General features: G+C 42.0%; 1 protein-coding gene across 1 annotated transcript in view; it reads left to right on the plus strand.

Moving 5' to 3' along the window:
- Nucleotides 1-13,541, plus strand: part of PNPT1 (polyribonucleotide nucleotidyltransferase 1) — a 162,675-nt gene extending 149,134 nt beyond the window's left edge. Inside the window, exons 27-28 of the mRNA XM_030196210.1 lie at nt 2,006-2,053; nt 13,243-13,541. Of these exons, the coding sequence (XP_030052070.1) occupies nt 2,006-2,053; nt 13,243-13,401 (207 nt within the window). The 3' untranslated portion in view covers nt 13,402-13,541. The remainder of the gene's footprint in view (nt 1-2,005; nt 2,054-13,242) is intronic.
- The last annotated feature ends 1,292 nt before the right edge of the window (nt 13,542-14,833 follow it).

Genomic DNA, 14,833 nt, shown 5'->3' on the forward strand with positions numbered 1-14,833 from the left:
TCATGAGGTACTTTGTCAGACGCCTTCTGGAAATCCAGATGCACAATATCAACCGGCTCACCTTTATCCACATGTTTGTTCACCCCTTCAAAGAAATGTAGTAGATTGGTGAGGCAAGATTTCCCTTCACTAAATCCATGTTTTTTTTTTCTCATTAATCCATGCTTTAGAATATGCTCCGTAATTTTGTTCTTTATAATAGTCTCTACCATTTTGCCTGGCACCGACATCAGACTCACCGCTTTATAATTTCCTGGATCTCCTCTGGAACCTTTTTTAAAAATCGGCGTTACATTGGCCACCCTCCAATCTTCCGGTACCACACTTGATTTTAAGGATAAATTACATATTACTAACAACAACTCCGCAAGTTCATTTTTCAATTCTATCAGTACTCCACTACTACTACTACTACTTATCATTTCTATAGCGCTACTAGACGTATGCAGCGCTGTACACTTGAACATGAAGAGACAGTCACTGCTCGACAGAGTTTACAATCTAATTAGGACAGACAAACAGGACAAACAAGTGATAAGAGAATATTATGGTGAGGATGATAAAATAAGGGTTCTGAACAAGTGAATAAGGGTTTGAAGTTAAAAGCAGCATCAAAAAGGTGGGCTTTTAGCTTAGATTTGAAGACGGCCAGAGATGAATACCATCCGGTCCAGGAGATTTGCTACTCTTCAGTTTGTAGAACTGCCCCATTACATCCTCCAGGTTTACAGAGAATTCATTAGGTTTCTCCGACACGTCAGCTTTGAATACCATTTCTGGCACCGGTATCCCACCCAAATCTTCCTCAGTGAAGACCAAAGCAAAGAATTTATTTAATCTCTCCACTACGGCTTTGTGTTCCCTCATCGCCCCTTTTACTCCTCGGTCATCTAGCGGTCCAACCTATACTTTTGCCGGCTTCCTGCTTTTAATATTCCTAAAAAAAACATTTACTCTGTGTTTTGGCCTCCAACGCAATCTTTTTTTCGAAGTCCCTCTTAGCCTTCCTTATCAGCGCTTTGCATTTGACCAGCTGCTCCATAAAGCAGTCCTTGATTTCATCAAGTAATTTTACCTCCCTAGTGTGCCCCGATCAAAATCGGGGTAATTGAAATCAATATTTGTTTGTTATCAACCCAGAACAGTGTGGTTTGGCAGTTTATAAATGTACATCCATATGTTTATAGAGAAAGAAAGAACAATGTTGAGGCATAAGAAAAAAGGCGAAGGGAATGAAAGCAGCAATGCTCGAGAAGAATGAAGGGTAGTGATGGGTATAGGAAATTAAATGACTGGCAAAATAATTAAATGACTGGGTAGAAAATCCAGTTGTAGGGTTCAGTGAACCAAAATGAAGATCTTGAAATATAGCAAAAATTGCCCCGAAGCAGAAAATGGTACATTGCTGATGGATCTGCCTTTTCTTATCTAGGTTTCTTCCTCTGACGGTCATTACTGTATATTTGCTAGCAAGTGTCGCTAAGTTTTAAAGGCTTTGAAAGCCTGGCTCTTTAACTTCTGAGCAAGGTTTTGGGACTTCAAGGCATGCTGAATTTTCTGTATTTTTGTTGCCCTGTTTATCTCAACTGCTTGTCTATTTTCTACAATTCCTTCTTCATTATTTCTTTGTGGCCCTCTTGAATTGCTTGCTTTTACATTGCAAATTATCTTAATGGCTGTTAAGATTGCAGGGTGGTCTAATGGTTATAAATAATGGTGATATGAGGGTTAAAATTACACACTGTAAGCAGTAATAAAAGAAAATAGCTGAGTAGTTGAGTTGAAATGCTGCCTTCTTATACAGGTAAATGGTGTGTTAAAATAGAGGCTCAGACTCTGGAGGAAGAAATGTGAACTAAAAAGTATACAGGTGACACGAGTTGTGAGCATATTATAGATACTTTTGCAATATACTTCTGAAGCGTTGCAGGTGAATGTGGGTGTGTTTAAATAGTTTTTGACACATTTTTATGAAATTAACTTACTATATGGATTTTTGTTCCAGATAAAACATCCTAGTGCCCTGGGATTAGAAGTTGGACAACAAATTCAGGTACTTTGTGGGAAGTGATTTTTGAAAGCAAACATTATAAATACCTGAGGAAAAAAAAAACAAAATATTTATAGCATTTGTTATGCATACAGTTATGCTGTACAGATAAAATAGAAAATGGGACCTGTATTCATAACTCTAAGATATAGCCACAGGCTACAGTACAAGAAACTGCATGCTTCTTGGGAAAGTAAGCCCTAGAGAGGAAAACAAACTCCATAGGCAGCTTGCAGGCCTACAAACACATTTTGGAAAAAAGAAATACTCTCCACAGAGTTTCCCTCTGAAAATTAAGGTGGCATGCACAAAATGGATAGTTACTACTACTACTACTTATCATTTCCATAGCGCTACTAGATGTACGCAGTGCTGTACACTTGAACATGAAAAGACAGTCCCTGCTCGACAGAGCTTACAATCTAATTAGGACAGACAAACAGGACAAATAAGAGATAAGGGAATATTAAAAGTGAGGATGATAAGGGGTCTGAACAAGTGAATAAGGGTTAGGAGTTAAAAGCAGCATAAAAAAAAGTGGGCTTTTAGCTTAGATTTGAAGACGGCCAGAGATGGAGCTTGACGTACCGGCTCAGGAAGTCAATGCCAGGCATATGGTGCAGCAAGATAAAAGGAACGGAGTATGGAGTTAGCGGTGGAGGAGAAGGGTGCAAAGAGAGATTTACCCAGTGAACGGAGTTCCCGGGGAGGAGTGTAGGGAGAGATGAGAGTGGAGAGGTTCTGAAGAGCTGCAGAGTGAATGCACTATAAGTCAATAAGAGGAGTTTGAACTGTATGCGGAAACGGATAGAGAGCCAGTGAAGTGACTTGAGGAGAAGGCTAATATGAATACAGCGACACTGGCAGAATATTAGTCGTGCAGCAGAATTTTGAACAGATTGAAGAGGAGAGAGATGGCTAAGTGGGAGACCTGTGAGAAGCAAGTTGCAATAGTCTAAGCGAGAGGTGATAAGAGTGTGGATGAGGATTCTGGTAGTGTGCTTAGAAAGGAAAGGGCGAATTTTGGTGATATTATAGAGAAAGAAACGACAGGTTTAGCAGTCTGCTGAATATGTGCAGAGAAGGAGAGGAAGGAGTTGAAGATGACCCCAAGGTTACGAGCTGAAGAGACAGGAAGGATGAGAGTGTTATCCACAGAAATAGAGAATGGGGGAAGAGGAGAGGTTGGTTTAGGGGGAAAGATAAGAAGCTCAGTCTTGGTCATGTTTAGTTTCAGATGGCAGTGAGACATCCAGGCAGCAATGTCAGACAGGCAGGCTGATACTTTGGCCTGGATTCCTGCTGAGATTTCTGATGTGGAGAGGTAGATCTGGGAATCATCAGCATAAAGATGATACTGAAAACCATGGGATGAGATCAGAGTACCAAGGGAAGAAGTGTAGATGGAGAAAAGAAGAGGTCCCAGGACAGATCCCTGAGGTACACCAACTGACAGTGGAATAGAAATAGAGGAGAATCCACCAGAGTATACACTAAAAGTACGTTGGGAGAGATAAGAAGAAAACCAGGAAAGAACAGAGCCCTGAAATCCAAGTGAGGACAGAGTATCAAGGAGTAGGCTGTGATCAACAGTGTCAAAAACAGCAGATAGATCGAGAAGAATGAGGATAGAATAGAGACCTTTGGATCTGGCCAGGAACAGGTCATTGGAGACTTTAGCTAGCGCTGTTTCAGTTGAATGAAGGGGGCGAAAGCCAGATTGAAGTGGGCCAAGAATAGCTTGAGATGAAAGAAAGTCAAGGCAACGGCGGTGAACAGCACGTTCAAGTATCTTGGATAGGAAAGGGAGCAGGGAAATGGGGCGATAGTTGAAAGGACAGGTAGGGTCCAATGAAGGTTTTTTAAGGAGTGGTGTGACTACGGCATGTTTGAAGGCATCAGGAACAGTCGCAGTGGAAAGTGAAAGATTGAGGATATGACAGAGAAAAGGGATGACAGTAGGAAAGATAGTGTTAAGTAGATGGGTGGGAATAGGATCAAAGGAACAGGTAGTTAGTTTTGAGGAGGAAAGAAGATGTATAGTTTCCTCTTCAGTGATTTCAGAAAAGGAGGCAGGAGTTGGAGGGTTGAGAGGATGGACTAAGGGAAGGAGAGGTGGAGGTGACCTGGTTGAGAATTCAAGTTTAATCTTGTGAACCTTATTATGAAAGTACTCAGCCAGAGTCTGGGGAGAAAGTGAAGGGGGAGTTGGAGGTGAAGGCACTTTGAAGAGAGAGTTCAGTGTAGCAAAGAGACGCCGAGAGTTTGAGCCAAGAGAATATGTCAACGAGATGTAATAGTCCTGTTTGGCAAGTAAAACAGCAGACTGGAAGAAGGTCAGCAAGAATTTGAAATGTATGAAGTCAGCATGGGCACGGGATTTAAGCCAAAGGTGTTCGGCAGAGCAGGCACAGGAATGTAGGTAGCGGATTCGTAGGAAACTAAACAAAAGTATTTGGCTGTACACCCCTAGTGCTCCATAGCATAAGGAACACTCCAGGGAATTATATACCAAAGGTATCAAAATTGTGTTGAAACAATCGGAAGTAAATACAGTGCACTCCATTTACGTGCACGTCGGATAAGCGCATGCTCTGTTTAACTGCATGCTGTACTTCGGTCCCGTTTTTGGCGCCATCAATTTATATGGGGACAAACCGGTTTAGCGCACCACTGATAAGTGCAAGATTCACTTATATGCATGGTTTAAGACCGCTTCTCTGTAGGAAAGACTCCGCATAAGTGCACGCACGGAATATGGAAGCCAATTAGCACGTGACAAAGGGGCAGTAAATTTGAAATCTCATTGGCTAACTGCCACAGGCAGAATAAGCGAAAGAATGTTGTTAGAGTGTACACTGGAGTGGTCGTCGTCGCGCAACTGTAAGACTTTAACACTGGCTGAATGAATAGAAGTTCTTAAAAAATTAGAAAGCAAACAGTCATGCATCTATTGCTAAAGAATATGGTGTCAATCCCAGTCAAATTTCACGTATCTTGAAGCAGAAAGATCAGCTTCTGGAAGACTGGCAAAACAATACAAATCCACACAGGAAACGATAACGGGCGGGAAAAGAGGAGGTAGAAGATGCTCTTCTTTGGTGGTTTTCTAAAGTCAGGAGCAGACAGTTTCCTGTCAGTGGTCCACTGCTTATGGAGAAAGCTAGCTAGCTGAAAGTCTTGGACTAACTGAATTCAAAGCCACTGTTGGATGGTTGGAAAGATGGAAGGAGAGGAACAACATAAAATTCAAGAAACAGCATGGTGAAAAACAAGACGCTGATGACTTTGGTGCTGAAAATTGGGTTGTTTCAGTTCTTCCTACCATCTTGAACGAGTTTGCACCTCGTGACATTTTCAATGCTGACGAAATCGATCTCTACTGGCGAGCAATTCCTGATGGAACACTTGCATTCAAACAAACCGAAACTACAGGAAGTAAAACGTTGCAGGACCGACTGACAATCCTCCTTTGCTGCAATATGGATGGAAGTGAGAAGTTGGAACCACTCATCATTGGAAAGAGCAAACAGCCCCATTGCTTCAATAATGTTAAGTGACTTCCTGTGTCATATGAGGCTAACGCAAATTCATGGATGCCTGGGGAAATTTGGAAACAGTGGCTAAAGAAGTTAGACACTAGAATGAGGGCACAAAAACATCAGATTTTGTTGCTTTGTGATAATTGTGCTGCACACAGTGATGATGTCAGGCTGTCTAACATCAAGGTGGTCTTCCTGCCACCAAACACTACCGCTCTGATCCAGCCTATGGATCAGGGCATAATAGCCAATTTCAAACAACATTATCAGACTCTTGTGCTACGTCGTATGATGAGCGTTATGGATGACCAGACTAGCAAGGATAAACGTGCTGTTGAACTGGCTCGTAATCTATCACTGTGATTCCCTACATATGCAGAAAGAAGCCTGGAATCATGTTACACAGGCAACCATTGTGAACTGCTACAAGCAGGCAAGCTTTGTTAAGAATATGGAGAGGGACGAAACAGAAGATAAAAAACAACAAAGCAGTGGAATCAAATGCATTTATTTGGAATAATACCCAACGTGGCCACGTTTCGCCAGGCTGCGTCAGGGGTACAAACTATCAAAAGTGTATATAAGTATATCATATACACTAGTACTGAGATGAGAACAGTTATTCCAAAAATCTAGTTCCACTTTTCTGCTACTTCCAACTGAACTGATATGCATATCAGTTCAGTTGGAAGTAGCAGAAAAGTAGAACTAGATTTTTGGAATATATGTTCTCATCTCAGTACTAGTGTATATGATATATACACTTTTGATAGTTTGTACCCCTGACGCAGCCTGAGGGCGAAATGTGGCCACGTCGGGTATTCCAAATAAATGCATTTGATTCCACTGCTTTGTTGTTTTTTTATCTACTGTTTTGTAAGCAGTTGTGTGCCTTTTTGTTTTTTTGGAGGGACGAAACAGATGCAGCTGTTGCAAACGCGTCAGATGAACAGGCTATTGACATCCAAGCCGGTGTTACTGAAGAGGAGTTTCATCACTACGTAGCTGTTGATTATGATCTACAAACAGCTGACAGCACTGATGTTGAGATATGCGCCTACACGCAGGCAACAGCTGATGATGAAACAAATTAAATGAGCAGCGAGGCACATGCTGACGAAATTCAACAACCTCCTGTCACTTTTGCAAGAGCGCTGGAGAGTCTCAACACCATGCGGGCCTATCTGGAGGGCACTGGATGTCAGTGCTATGACAGTTTTTACCGTCTGGCGTCTGGCAGACGTAGTCTATGGAACTCACAGACACGAGTGTACAGAGGACTATGACTGATTACTTCAAGTAAGCCTAACGTCAGTTAACGGAGACTATACTGTACGTATAATAAACAGTACTGTATATATGTTTATCAGATGTCAAGCTTCTTTGGGTCACAACGGTTAAGTGCAAGCTCCGGTTAACTGCATGTATTTCTTTGGTCCCAGACCCTTGCACTTAAGCGGATTACACTGTAATTTAGTTTTCACACATATATTGTTATAGGACTTTCTTACAAATTGATGTAACTGTTATGAGTATATTCTTGGAGTCAGATGCCTCAGGCCATTTACTGAGGGGCCCTTTAACTAAACTTGGCATGCATTAGCGGAATTTGCGCTCAATGCTAAGACGCTATGGGCTTCTTAGCATTTAGTGTACACTAACAAAATTATCACATGCTAAGCTTTAGTCAAATGGCCTCAGAGTGTGGTGGTTGTTTGTGTAGAGTGACCCAAGTAAAGTGTTTTGGTTGGGGAACTAAATGAGTGAGTGACTGCTAGGTGTGATGATTTTGAGTGCATGGGAAGAGTAAGTGGGGAGTGTGTGAGTAAACAGAGTTTGGTATGCCTCAGAGGGGTGGGGGGTTACTGTAGTGGACTCTGTGTGCCTGTCCTTAGATGAGTAGGACAGGATAAAGTGCAATGGTGAATAATATGCTGCAGGTGAGAGCTGTCCATAGAGAAGTGTCAGCATGTGCACAGTTAAATTTGTTAATGAGAAGGTAAGTTGGCATTCTTTTCTGACAGTGCATTCACTTGACTGTGTGTGTGTGTGTTTAACTTCCTGCAGCTCACTGTTCTTCCACACATCTCAAGCTCTTCCACACTCTCTCTCCTCTCCTACATGTATCTCATTATCCACTATAGTCTCTTCCCACATTATCCCCAGTAAGTCCCTTCCTAGCTTGTCTTCCCAAACTGTCTTTACAGGCCGTCTGAGTACCGGCACTGCAGCAATTGTACTGCACAGCTCTCTGATGGTGAGTCAAATGTAGCTGACCCATGGGCTTGCTGCACTGTGCAGCTCTAGCAGAGTATGATCAGCATAGTGCTCAAAATCCTGAGCTTTTCAGTCTCTCAAGAACAGTACAGGACTTCTGTACCTAACCAACCAATTGCGGCCCTGTCATTAGGCCGAGGCGGGGGTTTCAGGTGGCATGCTCCAAGAGCAGCACCCTCTTCTCCCTCTTCAGCCCTTTACCTTATTTGTTTCTTTTCCAAAAGGCGGCAGTGGCAGTGATTTCCCATAGGCTGCCTTGCTGCCGTCAATATCCTCGTCCTCTTCTCCCACTGCAGCCTGTCTCTTGACGTAACTTCTGTTCTCCGAGGACAAGCAGGCCTATCTGTTCTCACAAGCGGGTGACGCTGACCTGCGGCGCCTGGTCCGGGACTTATTTTTCATTATTACCTGCCACAGGTACCCCTAACACAGTTGTATGCAAGGTAGAATTTTGAAAGACTTTTGATATTGTATTCTACTTATTCCGGACATTTTCAGTATTTTCTGACCCTCATCACGCAGAACAAGGGGTCTTTTCTACATCTCGCCTCTAGTCTCTGGCTCTCACAGCTTAGATGTTGAGAGCCTAGAATTTGCTTCCTTGGGTCTATCAGAGGGTTTCTCCCTGGTCTTGCTGGCTTCCAGGAAAGACTCCACTAAGAGGTGCTATTCTTTCAAATGGAGGAAGTTTGCCGCCTAGTGTGAGAGCAAGGCCCTAGATCCTCTTGCTTTCCGTACACAGACCCTGCTTGACTACCTTCTACACCTATCAGTCTGGTCTCAAGACCAGTTCCATTAAGGGTTCACCCTAGTGCAATTAGTGCTTCTCATTAACGTGTAGAAGGTAAGGCCATCTCCGGACAGCCTCTAGTTCGCGTCACGAGAACTTTGCTTTTGTCAAAGCCCCCATCAGACCTCCACCAGTGTCATGGCATCTCAACGTCGTTTTCACCCAGTTGATGAAAGCTCCTTTTGAGCCATTGAATTCCTGCCATCTGAAGTATTTGACCTGGAAAGTTATTTTCTTGGTGGCTGTTACTTCAGCTCATAAAGTCAGTGAACTTCAGGCCTTAGTGGTGGATGCACCTTATACTAGGTTTCACCACAACAGAGTAGTCCTCCGCACTCACCCTAAGTTCTGCCGAAAGTGATGTTTGAGTTCCATCTGAACCAGTCAATTGTCTTGCCAACATTCTTTCCCCGACCTCATGCCCATCCTGGCAAGAGCAGCTTGCACACCTTGGATTGTAAGAGAACATTGGCCTACTACATGGAGCAGGCCAGGCCCCACAGACAGCCCAACCTTTTGTTTATTTTGATCCCAACAGGATGGGGTCACCATTGGGAAACGCACCATTTCTAATTGGCTGACAGATTGCATTTCCTTTACTTATGCCTGGATGCTAGGGATTCCCCACTTGTGAGAATAGATAGGCTTGCTTTTCCTCGGAGAAGGCGAAGATACTTACCTGTAGCAGGTATTCTCTGAGGACAGCAGGCCTTATATTCTCACAATCCTTCCCACCTCCCCTTGGAGTTGTTGCCTTTCTTTTTTTTACTATGTAAGCTCAAAAAGTTCTCTCACATGCTGGCACAAAGTATTTTTATATGTATGACTATTGTTCTGTGGAGTGCATTTAGAAAATTTATTAAATTGAACAATTTCTTTTAAAAAAAAGGGGAAAAAAGCATCAGCAGTAAGCCCAACCGCCCACCCGAGAAAACATTGAAAACAACGTGGGTGGAGAAAAATCAACAGGCTGTTTAATCTTCACGGGCTCCAAAAAAAAACCCCTTCTATTTCAAAGTATATAATATAAAAAATGCTGACTTCACAGAACTGACTTAAAGTGGATCCCCAAAATAAGTGAAAAACATTTTTTACTTAGCTCATTTTTCAAATAAAGCAGGCAATGTGCAAGTGGTCAGTCCATCACACCGACTTTGGCCAGAGTTTCGCAATAAGCTGTCTCAAGGCGTGGAGGACCTTAAAAGAGGGTGTAAAACAAAAACTAATCAAAAAGATGTGAACAAAACACAAAAACAACAAGTGTACATCCAATATAAACTTAAATGTGAAACAATCAATCTAGTACGTCAAAAATCGAGATGAATAGTTCAAGAAAAAATACTTGCCACTGATATCAGGCATGTTTAGCCTTATTGCAATGGGATCAACAGCCTTAAAATGACCGCGGCATCTTTTTTCTTTTATATTGTCAATAGAATGATATCATATCCTGTAACGTCAAGAGAGTCAACCTACTCATCAATTGTCGCAGCTTACATAAAGTAATATCCAATCATTATGCCCTAAAAAGCACTTTGCATGTTCTGGAAAACATGAACAAAAGTCCTCAACGATGTTAAACATGTCTTGAAAAATGATTCTGCTCAAAGAAAACTCCTCAACTCTAACCGCAGATTTAGACCTTGAGGTTCTTCTGTATTCAATGAGAATATCCAGAATTGTTCCCTCTGTAACAGCTTCTTAAGTCTGCCAGGAGAGTTTGCTGGAATATGATCAATCGCGCAAACTTGTAGGGAAGAAAAACCATGTCCCATATTAAGGCAGTGTGACACAATCGGTGCTTCCAATCTAGATTTCTTCAGACAACTCTTATGTTCAGACAGACGTTTATGCAAAGGGCGAGTGGTTTCTCCCACGTAGATCTTTGGACATGGGCAGATAATTAAATACACTACATAGTCAGACGAGCATGTAGTGTTAAACTACTTTTTTTCTTACTTTTTTGCTGTAGTGTATAAAAAACTGAGGAGACCGCGTTCTCACAGCATGCGGAAAGGTATTCGCACATGCGCAGTGGAGCGTGACTCACTCTCCTCAAAGCTCTATTTATGCTAATCATAATTCCTAGACCAGGCAACATGGGTCAGCGTCACCCACTTGTGAGAATATAAGGCCTGCTGTCCTCGGAGAATACCTGCTTCAAGTTAGTATGTTCCCATTTCCTCAGAGGCAGGACGCAATAGCGAAGAGGCTGGTACCAATGGCAGGGCAGCTTATGGGCATCTCTGCTGCTGACGCCTTTTGGGGAAAAAAAATATTTTAAACACTGGGAAGGGGGGGGGGGGGATACTGGGATGGTCAGCATCTCGTCCATGCCTTGGGCAGCACATTGCCTTGGGCCACCCCTGTAACCATCAGCAACCTAGAAAGCAAGTCTGGGCCCCCAACCCTGAAAAAGCCCTTCTCTATCCCCTTTTCCTGTAGCCCAGCATCTCCCCTTCCCTACCTCCTGTTCCTTTAGTCCTGCACAGCCTGTCTAAAGGGGACTACAGTTGGTAAAGTGGCCCCCTTGGTACATCCCAACATACCACTAGGGTCAGGCACTGGTACTTTTTACTTCTGCATCTAGCACAACCATCTTGAACATTGTTCCTGTCTCTGACCTCAAGATGAGATAGGGGAGGGGGAGTTTGTGACTGAACCACCAGAGGGATCTTTTGGGGGAGGCACCAGAGGGATCTTTGTGGGGGGGGGGGGGGGGGGGGAGGGGATTGGAGGTCCACTGACCTACCATGTGTCTCTAACAAAATTTTAAAGAAAAAGATCATATGAGGTGAATTGCTCACCACCTCAGATTTCTCTTTGCTATTCTGGCATCTTTACTCCAGCAACACGGTAAATGATCGCTTCCAGCAGTTTTAAAACATTTTATTTTAACATCCAGAGCAGTTAGACTATGGCTTTTTGCATGCCCACTGAGTCACTGTTCCCTCTAAGCTGAGCAAGTGGCCTCCACCTACAGCCCTGACAGTGGAGGGGTGCTGTTTCACTATTACATTTCCATTAGTGAGGGACAGGTAAGCGCTACAGGACTCCAGGGAGCCCGGTTGTCCCTAGAGATTGAAAATGCCATATTGAAGCACTTCCTCCCACTGACAGTTGTGCAGTTAGTACATAAGTATTGCCATACTGGGAAAGACCAAAGACTCCCGCGCAGATTAGAGGAAACGGTGCACTGTGCCCAAGGCGGTTTAATTGACAGGAGATTGTGGGACCGTTCTTGGCCCATGATCTGGCCTCAAGTCAATAGGCAGAGCTTGCTGCCATATTGAGTCACTCGAAACAGTAGCAAATGCTTATTAGAAATAAGGACTGCCTATGTATGTTTGGCGTGGACTAATAGTTTGCTTTGTTTTTAGTGTATCAACATGGCAGCTACAGCTTCAGCCTTGTCATGTGACGCCATCTACTGTCAATTAAATCTCCTTGACTGTCCAACCCTTTAGCATGTTTTTTTTAACTTCTGATCTTTCTGTGCTATATAAACCAGCAAGAGAAAGATTAGTGTGGGGAAAAAGGAATAAATTGCAGTTCTTAAGGATAGTCCAAACTTTAACAGCACTTCCAAGCTCAGCATTCGAAATGGCCGCCAAAGCAAAAGGCATGGCTATATATAGAAAAATGTCAGTGACAATTCAGCTCTTTAAAGGGATAAACACTTTTGAAAATGCACTCAACTACCATACAAACTTAAGAAGCTTAGAAAAATTATTTCCACGGTTCCACCCCACTAATGCATTCAGACCATGCGGTTCTGATGCAAGCATTTGAAAAATGTTTCTCTATTCTCTTTGGAGAAAGAGCAATGAAAATTTCCTCCCTGAATTGGGGACTGCAACTGTTCAATCACCCAACATCTTAAGTCTTTGAAAATATGATTACAGGAGGAGCAATGCTGTACTATTGGGGCCTCTAGCCTATTTCGTGTCAAACAGCTTTTATGTTCTGAAAACCAGGTTTTAAAAGAATATGTAGTAGCCTACAAAGTGTCACAATCACAGACAGCTCCTTTACAAATCCCATCAAGTTCAAAGCTGAGTCAGGCAAATGATTTGGTCTGCAACGACTTTAAACCATATTTAGTGAATGGTGGTTCTGAATTTAGAGAAGGCACTTAGGATTGTTTAATACTATGATTTTTTTTTTAAATCCGGATTTCAAGGCACTTATCACTTGAATATTCCAGCATAGCTATCCAACATGCTAGGTGTATTCCAATGTTCAGCTGCATATCTACAATAGTAATTTGCACTCCTCACTCAAACGAGATAATAGAACAGCAATTCCCTTGGTAAATTTGGAGGTCAAATTGTAAGCCAGTACGTTCTAACATGATCCCATCAGAGAAGCTTGCTGTTTTGATAGGGCTTATGCCAGAGAAGAGCACATTAGTTCTGGTTTTGAATTACCTCCAGATATATAGTGAAAATAATTCTTCTTTTGGAGAATTATTTGCTGCCCTCCCCTGCCCAAAGTATTAAGATACAGTGAAAAAGGGATTCTATTCATTGAGCCATTGTTAGTGTTTTTATTTTATTTTATTTTTTTGTTTCATTTTTCAGGTGAAATACTTTGGGCGTGATCCAACAGATGGTAGAATGAGGCTTTCACGTAAAGTACTTCAGTCTCCAGCTGCAACTGTAGTGAATACTTTAGGCGAAAAGAACAGTATTGTAATGGGAGGTACGGTTCCTGAATCATCCATCTCTTGCTCTGAATGATCGTAAGGATAATAGGAGAAATCATGGACATTGAATTTCAATTCAAATTCAAAACACTTGGCGGACAATAGACTACTGTCATATATATGTTGTGTATATTGTATAGATATTTTAATTATTTGCATAAAATCTATTTGATACACTAACTTTGCCTTTATAGTATTTTCTGTGTTGACCCAAGAGTTGGCCTCTTTTTACTTTTGTATTTCTAGCTTGAGCAGAATTGTACTATATTGGGTTGCATCATTGTGAGCCTTGACTTACAACTAGCCATTCTTCTCCCTCTCCATTTTCAACCCCTCATTACTTAACCCAGTTATTCTGGGTTACGAGGCATTTTTTCCACGGGGACAAAGGACCATTACCGCCTCCAAAACACGTTAATTAGATTGTTTGAATCTCTCCACTTTGTGATGGCAGAGTCTTCCTCCCTATCACCTAACCCATGGGTTTAAACACTGTAGCTGCAGCATCTCATGCTGGTCTAGGGAGCAAAACTCAGGCCCAAGAATCAAACCAAGACTTTTGCAAGACTCATTCAAGTATTATTTCTTATGCCAGTAAATTGGTGCTTCTTTCTCATACCGTATAGTTATAAATTCTGTGTAAATGGATGATAAACATTGGTTTATACCAAAGGTCTCAAATTCAGGTCCTTGAAGGCTACAAAAAGTTTGTATGCAAAGCTATCTCTTGCATATTCATTCATGTTTTTCCTAAAACTCAACTGGTTTGCAGCCATTGAGGACCAGAGTTTGAGATCTCTGGTTTACACACTGACAGCCTGTAATAACAATGGATAATGCCTGACCTATAGTATTGGTAAACAGTTATGTGCATTTTTGTGACATAGGTTTATATTTTCAATTTAGTAGGTGCTATAGAATATGCATTACTTCTTTAGCAGATGCCAATAGATTGACTAGATTGATTCTATACTCACAGGCAACATCAATATTCAAAGATAAACTTCTCAATGTCCAGAGTTCCACTTATCCTGTTCCCATTTGTCCTGTCACAAAAAATGGTAATGATGTGGCTTCCCAGGAAAAACAGAGAATTTATATGGCCATTTTCTAGTGGTATATCAGAAATAAACATGTAGAAAAGGCATAGGCGGTCGGTGGCCCAACTGTTTGGGGAGGCTAAAGGGGGTGGGGTTAGGGGTGGAGCCAGGGGCAGAGCTTACCTCCATAATTGTCTGACAACACACAGAAAATAATAAGTAAAAATAAAATAGTCACAATGAATACCTTTTATTAAATTTAGATTTTAGATATGTGTCATATGTCAAAGAATAAAGTGGTTGCTCAAAGCATATACTAACCACAATTGCTCAACTGCAAAACACTATGCACAACTTTGTGCAAAAACACACTCAGAACCTTACTGTACCATAAATATTACACTGGGCAGAACCTAATACACCAAT

The sequence above is a fragment of the Microcaecilia unicolor genome, chromosome 3, assembly GCF_901765095.1.
Source record: "Microcaecilia unicolor chromosome 3, aMicUni1.1, whole genome shotgun sequence".
Taxonomy (NCBI): domain Eukaryota; kingdom Metazoa; phylum Chordata; class Amphibia; order Gymnophiona; family Siphonopidae; genus Microcaecilia; species Microcaecilia unicolor.